This window comes from Brachionichthys hirsutus, chromosome 13, assembly GCF_040956055.1.
Source record: "Brachionichthys hirsutus isolate HB-005 chromosome 13, CSIRO-AGI_Bhir_v1, whole genome shotgun sequence".
In the NCBI taxonomy this organism is placed as follows: domain Eukaryota; kingdom Metazoa; phylum Chordata; class Actinopteri; order Lophiiformes; family Brachionichthyidae; genus Brachionichthys; species Brachionichthys hirsutus.
The window spans coordinates 3,917,809-3,934,210 of NC_090909.1; the positions used below are offsets into that span (position 1 = coordinate 3,917,809).

The 16,402-nt window shown below is 46.7% G+C and overlaps 2 protein-coding genes across 2 annotated transcripts; one reads left to right on the forward strand and one right to left on the reverse strand.

Moving 5' to 3' along the window:
• The first annotated feature begins 4,095 nt into the window (after positions 1–4,095).
• cdca7b (cell division cycle associated 7b) lies at positions 4,096–7,960 on the forward strand. Its single transcript, XM_068747478.1, has 10 exons — positions 4,096–4,113; positions 4,802–4,930; positions 5,029–5,129; positions 5,231–5,429; positions 5,516–5,578; positions 5,744–5,926; positions 6,346–6,510; positions 6,608–6,757; positions 6,927–7,063; positions 7,299–7,960. The coding sequence occupies exons 1-10, from the start codon at positions 4,096–4,098 to the stop codon at positions 7,318–7,320; spliced, it is 1,167 nt and encodes a 388-aa protein (XP_068603579.1). The 3' UTR covers positions 7,321–7,960.
• Positions 7,961–10,471: 2,511 nt separating this feature from the next.
• sp4 (sp4 transcription factor) lies at positions 10,472–14,491 on the reverse strand (the record flags this gene model as incomplete). Its single annotated transcript, XM_068747562.1, has 6 exons — positions 10,472–10,743; positions 11,161–11,360; positions 11,742–11,940; positions 12,014–13,133; positions 13,245–13,604; positions 14,417–14,491. Coding segments are annotated over 6 exons (2,226 nt in total), but the record flags the coding sequence as incomplete, so codon positions are not given.
• Between the last annotated feature and the right edge of the window lie 1,911 nt (positions 14,492–16,402).

Consider the following 16,402-nt stretch of genomic DNA (forward strand, 5'->3'; position numbering starts at 1 on the left):
GCATTATGTGACACAAACTCCAGCAGCCAGCGCTGAGGCGGTTCAACGCTGAAACGCATCCAAACCTTTTTCACGTTCCTCACTGGGTCTGTAAAGGAACGACGCTTAACATTGTATCGTATTATGAGGATTTTATTTCGACTGGCTGTGATGTTTGAAACACTAAAGGCTCTCCTGAATGGGCCAGAGGTCAAACACTATTCAAGCACTATCCACGACAACGTTTTTGTGTAAAGAGATCATTTTATGTCGTGTATTTATAGGACCTACACATTTTGCAGTGCCAAATGTCACAATGAGTCCCGCGGCAGAAGATGTTGCGTTCTTTGTTGCGGAATCGGCGTCCTTTCTTTCTTTGCCGGATCATTTCCTCGAATGAGGCCTCGGGCCTCGGCTTGGTCCTTGATCGTGTAAAGCAGAGCTGACATTTTGGCTGACTGATTTCTGGATGATGTCCCCGGGTTGCTATGGAGACACAGCCCCATCGTAGCGCTATTTCTCTTTCCTTTTTAAATTCTCCCATTATATTATCTGATCCATCAGCCCTTTGTTAGGAAATCGCTGTAATCACCAAAATCATGTTTTGACATAGACGATTCTGACTGGCTGAAAGGATCACTTGGTCCAGAAGAGGTTCTGCACGTGTGAAAACCCGACGAGGGCTGTGGACAGAATAACAGAAGCACAAGGGCGCAGACGTCCCTCGTTACAGCCCCTCTGTCTTCGGTTCTATTATCGACTGTAAAGCGTGATCCTTAGAAACAAGTAAATCCTCAAATTCTCTCCACATCTTCCGCGACATGTGAAAAACGTTTATTTGTTATGCAAACTCTGAAGACTCATTAAAACGTAACGTGTCTGACATGAGACGCACTCGCTTGTCTGCTTGTTAAAGACTCTTTTGAAGACAAACTCACAGCCAATGCAGACATACTTTTGTGGAATCTGTCTTTGGTGATTAATCTTAATTAATCCACAAGTGAAAAGAGCCATTTATTTCGAGCTGTTTTTGAGTTAATGTTAAATACAACATTACAGTTTAGCTTTTAGCTAAGCACAAATTTAGCATTAAACAAAAGGCTGCGACATTAAAACACAGTGAATGCGTGCTTCGGGTTGACCAGCGGTTTGATTTCATCGCATTTGAGGTCAGCTTTTAATTCTTTCACATTCAGTGTCATAGAAGAGGCTTGTGGCGGCCATTTTTACTCTTAACCTGAACAAGATGCACAAACACACCGTTGCTCATATTGTTCCAAGAGCAGAATGTTTGTGCTCTACTTGCTATTTATCGTGATATATTGTTAATTTATGTATTTTTGATGTGCCACGTTTAAGTGCATTCTTCAGAAGAAGAGGTTTGCAGCTTGAAGCTGCAGTGTTAGAATATAAACGTACTTATGTTATGTTTTGAGGACAGCAGAATCGCCAAGTCAGCCGAACGACTCGTCTCTTCGTTCTGGCGTCCGAAGCCGACGCAGGAAACCGTCGGTGGAGGTGTATTTGGCGTTCCGTCTGCTGTTGTCATGACTGTGTAAAGTTTGGGTTTTTTTAAATGCAATGTTTAAAAATTGTTTGCATGTTAAAACAAAAAAAAAAGTTCACAATGCAAAAGAGGACAAATGTAAGGCTTTGTACTATTGTAACATTGTGATGTGTAAATATAATATGCCCGTGTTTAGTAAGTTGCTATTATTTATCAGTTGTAAAAAATAAAAAAAAATAGTAATACCTCTCCCTTCATGTGCCCCCCCCCGTCTTTTCTAAAGCTGCATTTTATTATGTCAAAATATAAATTAATAAATGATAGGTTTTATGTGAGATCTTTGTAGCTTACAATTACTGAAATCTAAAATGTTTATTTTGTCTACAGGATGTCAGAAAGCGAGGTGGATTGACATTATTTTGGGTGGGTGTGGATCTTGGAACAAGGAATAGTTGCTTAAAATTTCCAAGCTGATGTGGATGTGGTTACAGTTCCTCGGTCAGTTCTCCCTTTCCAAGGTTGGACCTTTACAAAAAAAAAAAATCATTTTGCAGGGTCGTGACAAATAATAATAGGTCAATCACAATAAATAAAAACCTTTAATCGGTAACTGACGATGTCTGCACAGGTCGATCCTGATCTGGATCGTGGGCTCTCTTGTAGATTTAAATATGAAGTGCATTCTTGAGAGAAAATGGTGGAACGTAAAACAGCATATTTCTATTCTTAAAATATGTTTTATGTCATCTCAGGTGAGACTTGGTTTACATTAAGATGTGATGTAAATTATTATGCTATAAATAAATACAAAAATGACATTACAATTTGGATGTACTTTTCCAGATGTATTACTGGCTATTTATTTGATAAAAACCAAACTGAACGTATCTTTCCTGTCATGCAGACTGTACGAGCTTAACACACACCGAACTACAATAACATAAAAACATTTTTAAATCCCTGGTATGATCCACCAATTATTATATAGGACCAGTGCCTTTTGAGGTGTTAAGTAAATGACTGTGGGAGGGGGGACAATGAAAGGGAGGCAGGAATTACAGGAGGAGAACAGAGCTCGGTTTGATCGACTAATTGTGGACTCGAAGTTGAAGAGTGTGTCGAGACAAAGGAGGCGAAGACAGAACAACTTTGCAGCGTGTGAACAGCTGCCCTTTTCTCAACACGGCTGGTTCCAGCTGAACTCTGTGAAGGAATAAGTACTCCCTGCCACGTGTTGTGCACGTCTATATGTGTATATGTGATTGCACGTGGAGGGGGGGGAGGGATTGTCAGTGGTGGTTGTGAGCCAGCGTGCAGCCCTATGGTTTCCTGATGCCGCTAACACCTATTATTCTGCAGTCATCGCGACGAGTCGCTTACCCAGCAGGCTTCTGACAACTAAACCACAGAGGAGTTCTGGAGGATGAAGGAGAATGGAGGGTGATGTAATGCAGCTGATCGTCAGTCTGGAAGCATCTTCATAGAGATGCTGTGGAAATTCATATAAGATCAAAGCACTCTGTTTCACTGCCTGGAATACAGCCCTGCAAGAAGATATTACATTCTGTATTTATGTAAATGTATCTTGGCTTAAAAGTATAAAAGTTTAAACATGCATTTTGATTTATTTTTTTTCTTTGCAAAGATGTAATTGCTGTTTACCCAGATTGATGACATTTTCAGTTTGCTTTTTAAATTTCACAACATCTACTGTTTACCTCAACTTTGTAACACATATGTATGTCATTTTTTATATTAAAAAAACATGCATGTATGTTTGCTCTTTATAATAAAATGTATATAATTTCACAATTGAGTTCATTTTAAATAATTTATTGAAGTAGAATGCTCCAATTGCCCCCATGAGAGTAGTTAGGGGGGAAATCCTAACAATGAAATTCCCCTTCTACTATTACAGTACTCAAACAAAATTAAAGTAGTTACAGCAATGCAATCAGATGGTAACACAATATCAGAATTTTACTGAATATTGCAGCAACAATATATACAGGCTACTAAACCCCATCTATAATTGTTTAGGTTATTTTATTTACCACAGAGGAATAAACAAACAGATTAAATACCACAAAAAGTGCATTTATAACCATCATTATTTAGTGTGATTATATTCCACTACTATTTAATGTCTATTTAGATTGTTAATGCTATTTAAATAAGTTTATCTGAAGCACAGGGGCAGCCAAACCAGGAAGAATTCTTAGCCTTATTTATGGAGAACGTTCTCAAGCTCTCCGGCTTTGCCACGCCCATAATCCTTTTCGCGCGAAACAACGGACCGCACCATTCTAGTTATGGGGGGGTTCCTAAAAAAGGGATTACGCCTCACATCTTTATTAAAATAGATACATATTTATAAGAAAATATAAATTAACTGATCTTAGCATTATATTACAGCTATTAATGGAATTATGTTATAAAATACGAGTAGCTACAAACTTTTCTTTAATCAGATGATCAATAAAAACACCCCTACGTTTTCAGTCACCGAAGTTTCCTATCTGTAGATTTTTTTTTTTTTAAATCCTCGTCTCGTCATCAGCGTCAAACTTTCTGCTTGGGTGGACATTTGCTGCAAGAAGACGTTAAAAATGACTTTAGCGTCGAAGGTAAGCCGTAGAGCGGTGTAGGAAATGTAGTTTCGTCTATCGCGGCTTTTTGTGGCGAGGTAAAATCACCGTGAGTCAAAACGACGGGCGGTAGCTCTCCGGCTCTTTGCGAGGCTGCGTCCAATCATTCATCCTGTGAATAAATGATCGATTGGCTTTAATATGAAACTTCCGCTTCGAAACCGAAACGTGGTCTTCTAATGTTATTTATCAAGCACCGACGCGCGGACGCTGCGTTTACGTGCGTTATGTGGCTTCCACGTGTCCTGCTTATTGTTGCACCGAAACAATGATCGATGTCTAATTATATTTATGATCATTATCCACATTCAAAACGAATCGCCGCACTGCTCTTAGTCGCTCTCCCTGAAAGGTCAGAGGTCATTAACCCCTCAGACCGGAAGTCAATAAGTGGGACAGGGAACTTTAAAATCTCTTTGTATCGCTTGACTTCTACTAGTTCTGTGATGGTCCTCATGAAGCTTTGATCAGAAACGTTCTTTTTTAAAGCCTTATTTTTCTGGTTCTCGCGGGGCCTCTGCTGTAAGATCATGTGTATCCATGACAACCACCGACCTTGTTCACTAAGCGTCCGTCAGTCACAATATGAACTGACTTCATTGATTGCCGTGTTGTGATTATTGCCTATAACTGCTTGTTTTAAGATCGATGAATTCGATGCCGACAGGTTCTCTGCTTCAAATCCAAGTTCATCACCGCGGAGCTGGCCGATCTGTTCAGCCAGTCAGACAGCGAGGACGATTTCGAAGGCTTCGGCGAGGACGAGGACGAAGACGGCAGACGGATAAAAGCCATGGTGTGACGTGTTTTATTATTTAACTTTTGTTCTTCGCTGCTTTTCATTCACTTTAAGCCGAGGCACAGGATTTACGGACTTCCTCTGTTTTTGTCCAGACGGTGTATTCGGAGGAGGACAGCGGCACGGACACGGGCGTCTACTCTGACGGCGAGGACCCCCCGCCGCCAAAGAGGAGGAGCCTTTTAGTAGCCCTGAGGTGTGTGTGTGTGCAAACGTCTAAATCCAATGATCATCTGATCAGTTATGTCCCAGGCCTTGCTTTAATGTCCTGACTTAGTAATGATCTTTCTCAATCAGGTTTCCAGTCAAAAGACTGTCGACCCCCAAACTGGAAGCTCGAGAGAAAAGGCAAGTTCAAAGGACTCCTCCTTCCCAGAGAGGAAAGCAGAGGATGAAGCAGGAGGAGGAGGAGGAGGAGGAGGAGGAGAACAAAGAGGAGGTCCTGTCTCATAGCCTCAGTAAACGAGACAAGAACATTAAGGAAAACAAGGCCATGGTAAAAAGCCACGTTTCCACGGTAACCGTTTTGTGTTTCTCCCTAGCTGTGTGATCTCATTTATTCTCTCTGCCGTCGCCGTTCAGCTGGCGAAGCTGTTTGCCGATCTGACTGCCGTGGCTGACCTGACCCCGCCCACCACCCCTCAGGTGCGTGTGTGTTCGGTCCGTCGCCGGTGTCTCGCAGCCACAAACGGAAACGTGAAAAGCAGCAGCGATGGCGATTGTGGACGAGGTCGTCTCGGCGTGCTGAAATGATCAAACGTGAGCGGAGACATTTTAGCGACTGATATTTACTTTCTCTCATTTCTACAGAAAAGGAGGCGGACGCAGGAGAACGAGACGCCACGGAGACGCAAGTTGGAAGCGGCGATGGGCTCCGAGAGGAGGAACCCGTCCCGTAAAGCTCGTCCTCCCGAGAACTTCGGGGTGGAAGTGGTGGCGGAACCGCCGACCCGCAGAAGCCCCAGACCCAGAGACATCAGGAGACTGGCTGAGGTGCGTGTTATAACACCCTAACCCTGTTATAACACTTGCAACAACAAGTTGTTTTTGTCATCGGTACCGGTGTGTGTTGTAAATACAACGTGTACTTGCACTGACAGGGAAAGTACCTTGGTTGGTCCTGCAATCCGATACTTTTGAAATATTATATTTCATTTTAATGTTTCTTCAGTGAAGTAATTTTATGAATTACAGTAACAGGATATTTTATTGTACTTTTTTTTTTTTCATTCGCTCATTTTATACAAATTGTCCGTAGTGTGTGGATGTGTGTGTTTAAATTTATGTTTTTTTAATTGATACTTATTATATGTTGATCATTGGAATCGCGTTGGCGTCGGTTCCGTCTCTGAAGTGGCTGCAGAGATGAATATTCCAAACGGGTCGTAGCAGTGATCTGTGGGGTCTGGCAGGTGGACGCGGAGCGCGTTGACGAGGCGAGGAGGAAGAGGAGGAAGAGGAGGAGCCACGGCGTCAGGAAGAGCCAGTACGACGTGCGGTCGGTGGATGAGATCACCGACGAAGACCTGGAGAACGTGGCCTACCGGAGCAAAGACAAGATCTGGGACAAGGAGACTGTGAGGCTGCGCTGTGGGTCTGGACTGTGTGTGTGTGTGTGTGTGTGTGTTTGTGTGGGTCTGGACTGTGTGTGTTTGTGTGTGTTTGTTGTTGAAGGGAAGCTCGTGCCACCAGTGCAGACAGAAGACTCTGGACACCAAGACGGTGTGTCGCAGCGGCTTCTGTGTGGGGGTCAAGGGTCAGTTCTGCGGGCCGTGCCTTAACAACCGCTACGGAGAGGACGTCCGCGCCGTCCTGCTCGATCCGGTCTGTTCTCGCATGCATTTATTAAACGCTCCTTAGTTAAGCGTGACGTTTTTCTGCGTACCTGCTGCAGTGATGTTTTTGTAACGCACGAATCTGCTGCGGAGTCCTTTTTAGAGGAAGAACGCCGTTTGTCACCCAGCATTAAATCTGGCACGTTTCCTTTTCGTAGAACTGGGCGTGTCCCATCTGCCGCGAGATGTGCAACTGCAGTTTGTGCCGTAAGAAGGAGGGCCGCTGCGCCACCGGCATCCTGGTGGGATTGGCCCGCTACAGCGGCCACGGCAACGTCCACGAGTATCTGGAGAGGTAGCCTTCCTCGTTGTCACCGTTTCAGTTTAGCACTGACGTCTGTCCTCTGTCGCAGGTTACGATTACGCTGATATTTTATGCGTCAAATGCCGAGTTGTGTATTAGCTTGTATAAGTTCTCCTTTTTGTCATTGAAAGCTGAATTTTGGACAGAATGGGCTCGGTGTTTTCTGAGACTGAAGCGCTTCTGTTCTATCAGCAGGTGGCGCTCATGTCTTGTTTTGTCTCTGTAGCATTCAGAAACAGCTGTTGTAGGAGTCCGGAGAGGAGGACCAGCTGCTGCCTGGATGACGCTCCAGAACTCGGCGGCTTGATTCTTGCGTTCTTAGGTTTACATCAAACTTTCATCCGACTAGATTTAACAAGAGAAATGTGTTTTCTGTATCACCTTAACTTGACGCACGTAGACCTTTGTTATATCCTGTTTGATGCTGCGTAAGGTGCAGCGCTGTTTTTTTCTTTTCGTATTCCCATTAGGATATTTCTCCTGTCGATGTTCACTGGACCAAATGTAAAAACAAAATGCTGAATTAATTCTTGTATACAAACTGCCTTTCTAGAGGTGAGCGAAACTGCCACCAGAACACTGGAAGTTAGAATGGAGAGAGAGTGTGTGTGTGTGTGTGTGTGCGTGCAGGCTTTTATCGTTTAGATGTTTGCTTCAGCTTTTATAAATGTCAGCAGCACATCACGGGGAGATGAACAGCGGACCTCACTGATCCGGAACCGCAGCTGCCGGGCCGGGCCGGGCCGGGCCTTGATCTTTGAGGCATCATTAGAATGTAAACCAGTCAGAATTCAGCTAATGATGTAGCTTCACCGAGCTATCAGGTGTGACTTCAAGGTGGATCGGATCTTCTGCCACGTCTTGGGAAAGTTTTCAGTTCGTTGTTTAAAGCCTCCTGTCTTCCATGTGTTTCATATTTTAGTTTGTTTGTTCTTAAGCTCTTTTTTTTTTCTTTTCTATCATTAAACATACAAAGCCTTTAAAATAATCAAAAGTTGTTTTCTTAAACTTGGAATTCTCTACTTTAAGCTCAAAGGAGGGACGAGTCGGAGGAAAGCGTGCGCTGCGAGCCGTTCTATAGCTCATGTTTAATGAAGTAGACGCTCACTGCTGCGTTTTTCCGTCCACGCACGCCGAGGGAAGTCAAGTCAGGTGACGGAGCGGTTTGCTTTTGAGTGTCGTCAGGCTTCCCTGACAAAATGCACTGCAAATAGAAGCGATGATTATTCCCTACAGCAGCACAAATAGAGATAATCTGTTGATAATGGGCGGGAAGAGATAAAAGAACCGTCTGGAGGTCAAAGTGCAGATGTGCGAGTCACAGAAAGAGAGTTGGGATTGCAGACATTTTTAGTCACTTTATTGTCAAGTGTTATGCAGGCAAAGTATCTTTACTGCTCAAAGTTGTCTTTTTTTTATTTTTTTTATTAACAGAACACGTTTGTACAAACCAGTTTAAAAAATGTCAAACTGGAGCCTTGGAGGCGAACCTGGCAGAAAACCCCGTTATCAAATGTCATGGAGACGAACATCTTTAGAAAAGGATTTACAAATGAGATGTCACTACAAAATATCCAAGAAAGAAATGTTGGTTGTCACACAAAATATTACCAAAAAACATTGAATCTGTTTGGTATTTTTCTTTAAGCAAATATCAATAGCGACGTTATTTTTTTTTTTTTTTGCTTCTTTTGTTATTTTTCTCCAAAAAAAACACATTTATGGTGCAAAGAGGAGAAGAAATGAACGATGTAGAAAAAGAAAGGCGAAGCACAAGGAGGAAAGAAGAAGAAAAAAAACAGCAAACTTAAACATGCTGTACACAACCTTAGAATCAACGCACACAAATACAAATCCAGCAAAAGCCAAATGGCACAAATCAAGGATAAATAATAAATTAGCTACACACACACACACTGGGGGTTCCTGTGTGTTAACATACTGGGAAGGGATTATCTTTTTTTTTTTTTTTTTAAAGAATTAAGAAATTCTAGAAAATTAATTTAAAAGACTGAAAAGCACTGAACGAACACGGAAACACCACCAGAAAACATCCCATAATATTCAAACAGCTCGAGCCCAGCTCACGCCCACCCACGGATCTCATCACTCACTTCCTCTCTGTGTTCCGCCTCACTACGCAGGAGCACGCCCCTCCGTATCCCTCCGCGCAACGCGGAAGTCCCTCCCCCCCTCTGTACGACAGCTTGTATTAAGGCAATTGCGGTACGTCGCAGAGAGGTCGTCGCCAGAGCGCAGAAAGCAACGCGCTCGCCATCCCATAACTTCTGTCGTGGCAGGAAATCAGGCAGAAACGACACAGACAATGCCCCTTTGTGTGCAGCTGTGATGTTAGCGCCCCCTTGTGGCTTCCTGGTCAGATGACAGCGCTTGCTTTCAGACACCCTCCCGATCTTAAGAGTGTGTTATAAACAGAGAAAACGTCCTCCGACAATGTAAACATGGTTTCTCCGGGATTGTCTTTGTAGTATTGCTTTCACTACACGAACAAGGTTGTAGAAAGCTAGATTGTTTTTCTCTAGTGGCCGCTGCACTTCAATAGGAATGCATTATTTATAAATCTTTTCATATGTGCTTTTTTTTCCTAATTTGTATTTTTTTTTTTTTTTAAGAAGAACCCCTTATTTTTCTCAATTAACAGTTTATCTGTTGACTGGTCTGAAATAAATCAACACCTGAATGTTGCTCTGAGGACGAAACCTGAACCGTGAATAAAACTCAAATTAGGTAGATCCTCTCCGTGGCAGCCCTGGAAAACAAACACACACTCATGCATACGCTTCACATGCGCGCGCACACACACACACACACACACACACACACACACACCATCCTAAAGCTGCCTGCCTGCTCTACCACTGCTCTGCAACAGTCCCGTACCTTGATTGACCCTCAGCACTGTCTGACAGGTGTGAAACAGGAACCCAACTTTGTGCATAGAGTTAGATTCTGTAGCGATTTGGAAAATGTCTCTTCTTGTTTGCCAGTTTTAGATTCAGCAGGACCCCCCCCCCCCCACATCTTGTGCTAATATAGACACTACTTTTACTCCTTTTTCCCCACGAGCCATGGAATTATTATAGATTTTATAAATGCCAAACTAATCTTTCATACATTTAGACAACATTTGTTTTGCTAATATATGTTAACTTTCTATTTAAGATTTGTGACCTTCAGATTTTTTTCGGTTTCTGTTCATTGCATGATCCCGTCTCGCTTTGAGTCCCCCTTTCGTGAGAAAAGCACATTTCCAAAATGGTGTAAAATCCAAAATGAAAAAAAGAAAAAAAAGGAAAAGAAAAAGTAACCGCTAGTTACCGCAGACACTCCCAAAAAAACAGGAAGTCAGCCGTCTGCAAAGAGCCCGGAGTCAACCGCCTACTCAAACTCCTCCTCTTCATCCTCCTCTTCCTCCAGGTGATTGGAGGCGGTAGGCGTAGCGGGGTCAGAGTCACGCGAGAGGGTTGCCACGGCGACAATGTGAGGCGAGTCGCCCAGGCCTTCCGGAGCGTCTTCCTCCATGTCGTCAGTGGTGATGATGGCCACCGCGGCGCCGCCCTTCTTGTTCTGGTGCGTCTTGATGTGCTTGGAGAGGTGGTCGCTGCGCATGAAGCGCTTGGAGCATTCGGGACACTCAAAACGCTTTTCTCCTGGGAGGGGACACGAAAAATAAATGTGTAAGATAAATTAGGTCAAGCTATAACCCAAAGTCCTCCTGCAGATACTTCCTTGTTATGTTGATCTTTGGAATTCTAGTATTAAAAAGAAACATTTGCCTGAAACGTGTGAAATACAGATTTATCTGAATGAGCTGGTTATATATATATATATAAATACCCAAATAAGATGACTTCATCTCAAACTATTATTATTATTATTTTAAACATAAGTCATTATAAATTGCATATCTTTGGGTTTTTGACTGTCAGAAAAAAAAAAGAAAATGACTCATTGCACCCTGGGAATTTCCCAGGGGCATTTCAGACAGGAAGGCATTTTAAATTTAACACGCATATGTGGCCAACAATCGTCATTACGTGAACCCCCCCTCCCCCCCCCCCCCCAACCTGTGTGTGTTCTCCGGTGTCTCTGCAGCTCGTCGCTCCTGGTGAACCTCTTGCCACAGAAGATCCAGTTACAGACGAATGGCCTCTCCCCGGTGTGCCAGCGCAGGTGAGCCCTCAAGTGGGAGGTCTTGCCATACACCTTCCCACAGCCCTCCATATGGCAGATGTGCTGCTTCTTCTTCGTGGGGTCCCCGACATTCCTGTAGAACACACTTAGGTTAGGTGAGGCGTACACGTTTGCGTACTCTGAGAAGGGTTTTAGCCTCAGGCTGAATTAGGCCGATCACGGACAGTTTTTAAATCGCAGCTCTTCTTGCATGCTTTGAGCGAGTATTGTCTCGCAGCAAAATTTGTCAGAGCTCAACAGTAAGTAGGAGAGAGAAATCCGGAGTACGGCGAAGCCTATGACGTCTTTACATGGATAATGTTTGTGTAATGCGCCGCACAGCCAGAAGGGGGAGCTCTGCAAGGTTAAATTAAACATCTCTCGATAAACGCCACTTTTAAAAAGGACAGAAATGCAGTAACGGTCTCTGCATTTCTCCCCCCCTCCATATTTTTTTTTCCTAACGTTCCTTTACCTTCCGTCTCCATCCCTGCAGTTTGGGCACGAACAGGCGACGCGACGAAGCCTCTTGCTCGGCGGTCCCTCCTGGTCCGAAGAACTCTGCACGGAGCCCAGCTGGTCCGGGCTCAACGACGAGCCCGACGCCACGTTGCCGACGGTCACCGCCACTGGAGACGACTGAACTTTGACCCCATCCTGACCCTGCGGTTGACCTGAAAGGTGAACGGTAGCGGTCACTCACACGACGGAGCGTGTCCCGTCAGACGTGCCCAAACGCGTCCTTACCCTGCAGACCCGTTATGGCGAGCGGGACGCCCTGCACCTGGACCCCGGCGGCGCCCAGCCCTGCGATGCTGACCGTCTGCACCCCGGACCCTGGGTTGATCTGGGCCGCGCTCAGTGTCAGAGGGGCGCCGCTCAGCGAGACCAGCCCCCCACCCCCAACGGTTAGCTGCTGCGGCACCGCGGCCCCGAGGCCGCCCTGCAGCGAGACGCCGCCGGGGAGCTGCAGGGTTTGCCAGGTGATCTGCCCGGACGGAGACAGCGTCGGAGTACGAATGAGGACTTGGGCCGGGTTCTGGAAGGCCTGGATGGGCTGCAGGGTCTGTCCCGGAGCCAGCTGGAGGGTCTGGATGTTCTGATGTTGCTGCTGACCCGGGGGCTGAAGCACCAATTGGTGCCCCACCTGGCCCACGATGACCTGCTGGATGGTTCCAGCCGGATCCGCCTGGTTCTGTAGCCCGTTTGCCTGGTTCTGGCTCTGGGAGCCTGCCTCAGTGCCGTGCACGTGGGCGTCGGCCGGCCCGCCCCCGGACCCGACGGACACCATTTGCGTCCCATCGGAGATGTTGTCGACTTCAGCCGCCGCTGGCCCAGACACCGCCGTTGTCACCAACTGGTTGCCGTTGGCAACAGAGAACGTGCCATCTGCCGATTGGATGAGCTGCACAGCTCCGCCCCCTCCGACGTTGTTTATCACAGGCAAAGCCAGGGTCATCCCGCCGAGGTTTATGGGAACCGTGGTCACGAGGGGAGTCTGGGAGCCCTGCAGGGTCTGCAGCTGCAGCGGGAACGACTGGGCGGGTCGGATCTGCAGCGGCACCGTCTGACCCGCCGTGCCGGTCAGGATGGCCTGCTGGTTGGCCGGCTGGAGAATCGTCTGCGTCTGACTCGGACTCTGGGTCTGGATGAGCTGGAGCTGCTCCGGCAGCGCCCCGATGGTGGCCGTCTGAGCAGGGGCGATGTGGATCTGCTGTCCGTCCGCAGTCTGTAAGTGAGGAATGACCTGATACTGGACTCCGCCCCCCCCGGCGTTAGGCAGGTTCTGAACCTGGATGATCTGAAACTGCTGCTGCTGCTGCTGCTGCTGATTGGCTGCAATGCTGTTGGTCCCGCCTGGCTTCACCTGGGAAAAAAAAAAAAAAGAGCAACGACAGAGTTAAGAGGACGAAACACTTTCAGACGAGACATCCCGCGAATGTCCGACCACGCCCCCCCCCGCCCCGCCCCGCCCCGCCCCCTTCACCTTGCGTCCACCGGCTGAGCCGTCATTAGGCAAGGTCGTGGCAACCGTCACGGCAACCGGCTGATTGGTGTTCTCCTTCGCCATAGTAGGCGCCGTTGTGATGATCTGCCAGCCGTTTCCTGTGAACTGAGCCGGGACCAGTTCCAGCTGCTGCGGCACCAGGGCCTGACCTCCGGCTGCGTCGACCACAATCTGACCCTGGAGCTGACCTGCCTGCAGCTGGATCTGACCGGCCTGGACCGGGATGTGCGGGGCCCCCGCCTGGCCCTGGGCCCCCTCAGTTCCCCCCTGCCCTCCGATTTTACTGCAGGTGGCCGCGAGCAGAGCCAACGGTGAGGGCTGGGAGGAATCCTGCAGGAGACACGGCAGAGGAAAGGGCGGGGTAGAGAGAGAGAGAGAGAGAGAGGGGCGGTTAAACAGGAGTAACAAGGGAGACGCCAGTCAACAGACATAGATTATCTTATTTACAATGGACAAACAAACAGGTGTAACACGTGAGCATCGTTATGTACATTCCCACAAGGAAAACGTTTTAAAGTCAATAAGGGAAAGAGAAAAAGTCTAAACACGGTGCAGGAAGAAGAAACCGCTGAGAGGAAGAGAGAGGGCCGTCAGTGGAAGTGGGCGGTATTACAGGAAGCGAGTGGGTGGGCGTGTGAGAAGCACATCTCTCTTTTCTCAGAACACTGGTAGAAAATGCCGCCTTCTCTCTCTCTCTCTCTCTCCACCCTTTCAAAGGAACTATAGGTCGCAGCACTTTTTTTTTTAATGCCGTACGGCATGCAAAACAAGTTAAAAAAAATAAAAATCACGAGACAAATAACATGTCATGGAATAACGGTCGGAATATTCGCCACGCAAGGAAATATGCACCGGAACTAATCGAACCTCCGAGCTATGCGGCGTTACACCCAATGAAAAATCTGCTGTACGAATAAAAGTTCAACCGTTCTACAAACTCAACCCACATGCAGAGTGAAACCATTTTGATCCTGATCTAAAGGATTTAAAAGCGATTTAAAAGTGACACAACTGGGCCGGCTTCCCAAGCAGGAAGTGGAACGTCAGGAGAGGAACTCCTCCATAGGTGGAGATGACATTTGTCCTGCAGGCACTAAACTATAATAAACACTTTTCTATTTTCTTATTTATTTATTTTTTACCTGTGATCCAGAACTTTTCCCCTTTTTAGACACTTTCCCTCCTTCACTTCCAGATGATTCCTTCTTCGAATCTGCGAGCAAAACGACAGCACATTAATATGATCACACGAGGATCAGACACAGTGTGGCAAAAACGTGAATAAAAAAAAAAAAAAATCTCATCACAAAGCACGTAACAAAGGTGATCAATAAAGGTAGAGGACAAACCGGTAACCTCATCATCAATATCAGAGGCTGGAGCCTCACTATCTACTCACAGAGACAGAGCAATAGGGGGGTGGAGACGCGGGGGGGGGGTGGAGACGGGGGGGAGGGTACGTACCACTCATAACGCATTAATATGCCGAGGGAGAGGGTGTAGTTCACGGCGGAAGGCCGGCCCGGTGCAGCGGCGGAGGACGGCCTCTGTGATCGGCGCTGGGCCGCGGCGGATCTGCCCGTTTGACGAAACCACCCACCGGCCAGAAAGGGCGGTGCCAAGCAGCCGCCAGATAAACGGATAGAGCGGAGAGAGCGCCCCCCCCCTCCACCCCCTACCCCCTCTCGAGTCTCTAATAGCGGATATCCAGTCCATAAACGAGTTAAGCAGCGCTTGTCAGAACGATCTCCACGGAGAGGTTGAGCGTGTGTGACCGCGGAGGCCCACCCACTTCCATTTAAGCATCAGGACTACACCCCTCCGCCGCCGCCGCTCCTCTCGCCGCGTGACTCCGGGGATGTTCTCGTCGCCGTCCGTTGTGCACCGAAAACGAACCGTCACCACTGTTTGTGTTTTTCGCGTATTTCCTTTCTTTTTTCTCTCCTTGCACAATTGTTTTTTAAGGGGCGGGGGGCGGGGGGCGGGGGCGGGGGCGGGGGGAGATACGGAGAGATAGCTGTGGCTTTTGTGGGCGGATAAGCTCCTCCCACATATTCAGATTGGACGACGGAGCTCGGCGCGCGAGGGTCGAGATGGGAGTTGTATTTTGGTGAGGCCTCGCCTTCTCAAAGTCGATTGGGCGGCGGGGACTACAGTTCCCATGATGCTCATTGCGCGGACTTCGGAGCGACGGCGTTGGTAGTAGTCATGTTTGTGTGAGAGCTACAAGGGAAGGGCGGTAACTTCCGTGTCGTTGGGGGTTGGGCGAAAGGGAAAAAGAGGTGTGTGTGCGCGTGCGTTCGAACACGGTGAAAAGATGAGGGATAATCAATGGGAAGAAAAATTACACGTTTTCAACGAGCCTTTGGTGAAAAGCTTTTACATTTACAAATAGCAAATGAAAATAAAATGGCACATTTAAAAACATTTTTTGTATTTCTTTCCTTCATCAATCCACCGTTCCAGTAACCACGGAATGACGACTAATAATAATACAAATAATTATGATTTTTTTTAAATTTAGATATTATATCATGGCTCTGGTTTTTGAATCCTAACTCGGGACCTGTCGGTGAAGTGTGCATGTCATGTCCTGTCCTGTGTGGATTCCCTCCAGCTGCACCTGGTGACTATAAATTAAGTCAGCAGGTGTGAAGTTTGTCTTTCTGCGCGTTTGCCCTGTTATGACTGGGCAACCTGCCCACCTACTCAGTAATAGCTGAGGATCATCATGACCTCGATAAATGACAATCTTCACCTTCACATTTGTAGGATATCTATCTGTAGTCAATTGTTTGCAAATTTATAAAATTCAGTGAATGAGGATAATGTAATCGGGTACGTAATGCTTTTGACAATGGTGGCGCAGTGGTTGAGAGGGTCGTCCTATGATCGGTTGGCGGTTCGATTCCCGGCACATGTGTGCACCGTCGTTGTGTCCTTAGGCAAGACACTTCACCTGGGCGCCTGCGCACGCGGCGACCAGCAGCAGACTACAGTTAGACTGTAACTGGCAACTGCTGTAAACCAAATTGCCCTCCGGGGGGACAAAATCAATAAAAGGTATTTAGTATTTAGAGAAGATTTGGGATTAATTTCCTTATAGCTAGAGAAAAGTAATTTATTGC

What these genes read in the sequence shown, in the direction of transcription:
- cdca7b (XM_068747478.1), top strand. An exon ending in GCGCCGTCCTGCTCGATCCG is followed by an intron (nt 6,758 to 6,926) that starts GTCTGTTCTCGC and finishes TCCTTTTCGTAG; the next exon opens with AACTGGGCGTGTCCCATCTG. An exon ending in GTCCACGAGTATCTGGAGAG is followed by an intron (nt 7,064 to 7,298) that starts GTAGCCTTCCTC and finishes TTGTCTCTGTAG; the next exon opens with CATTCAGAAACAGCTGTTGT.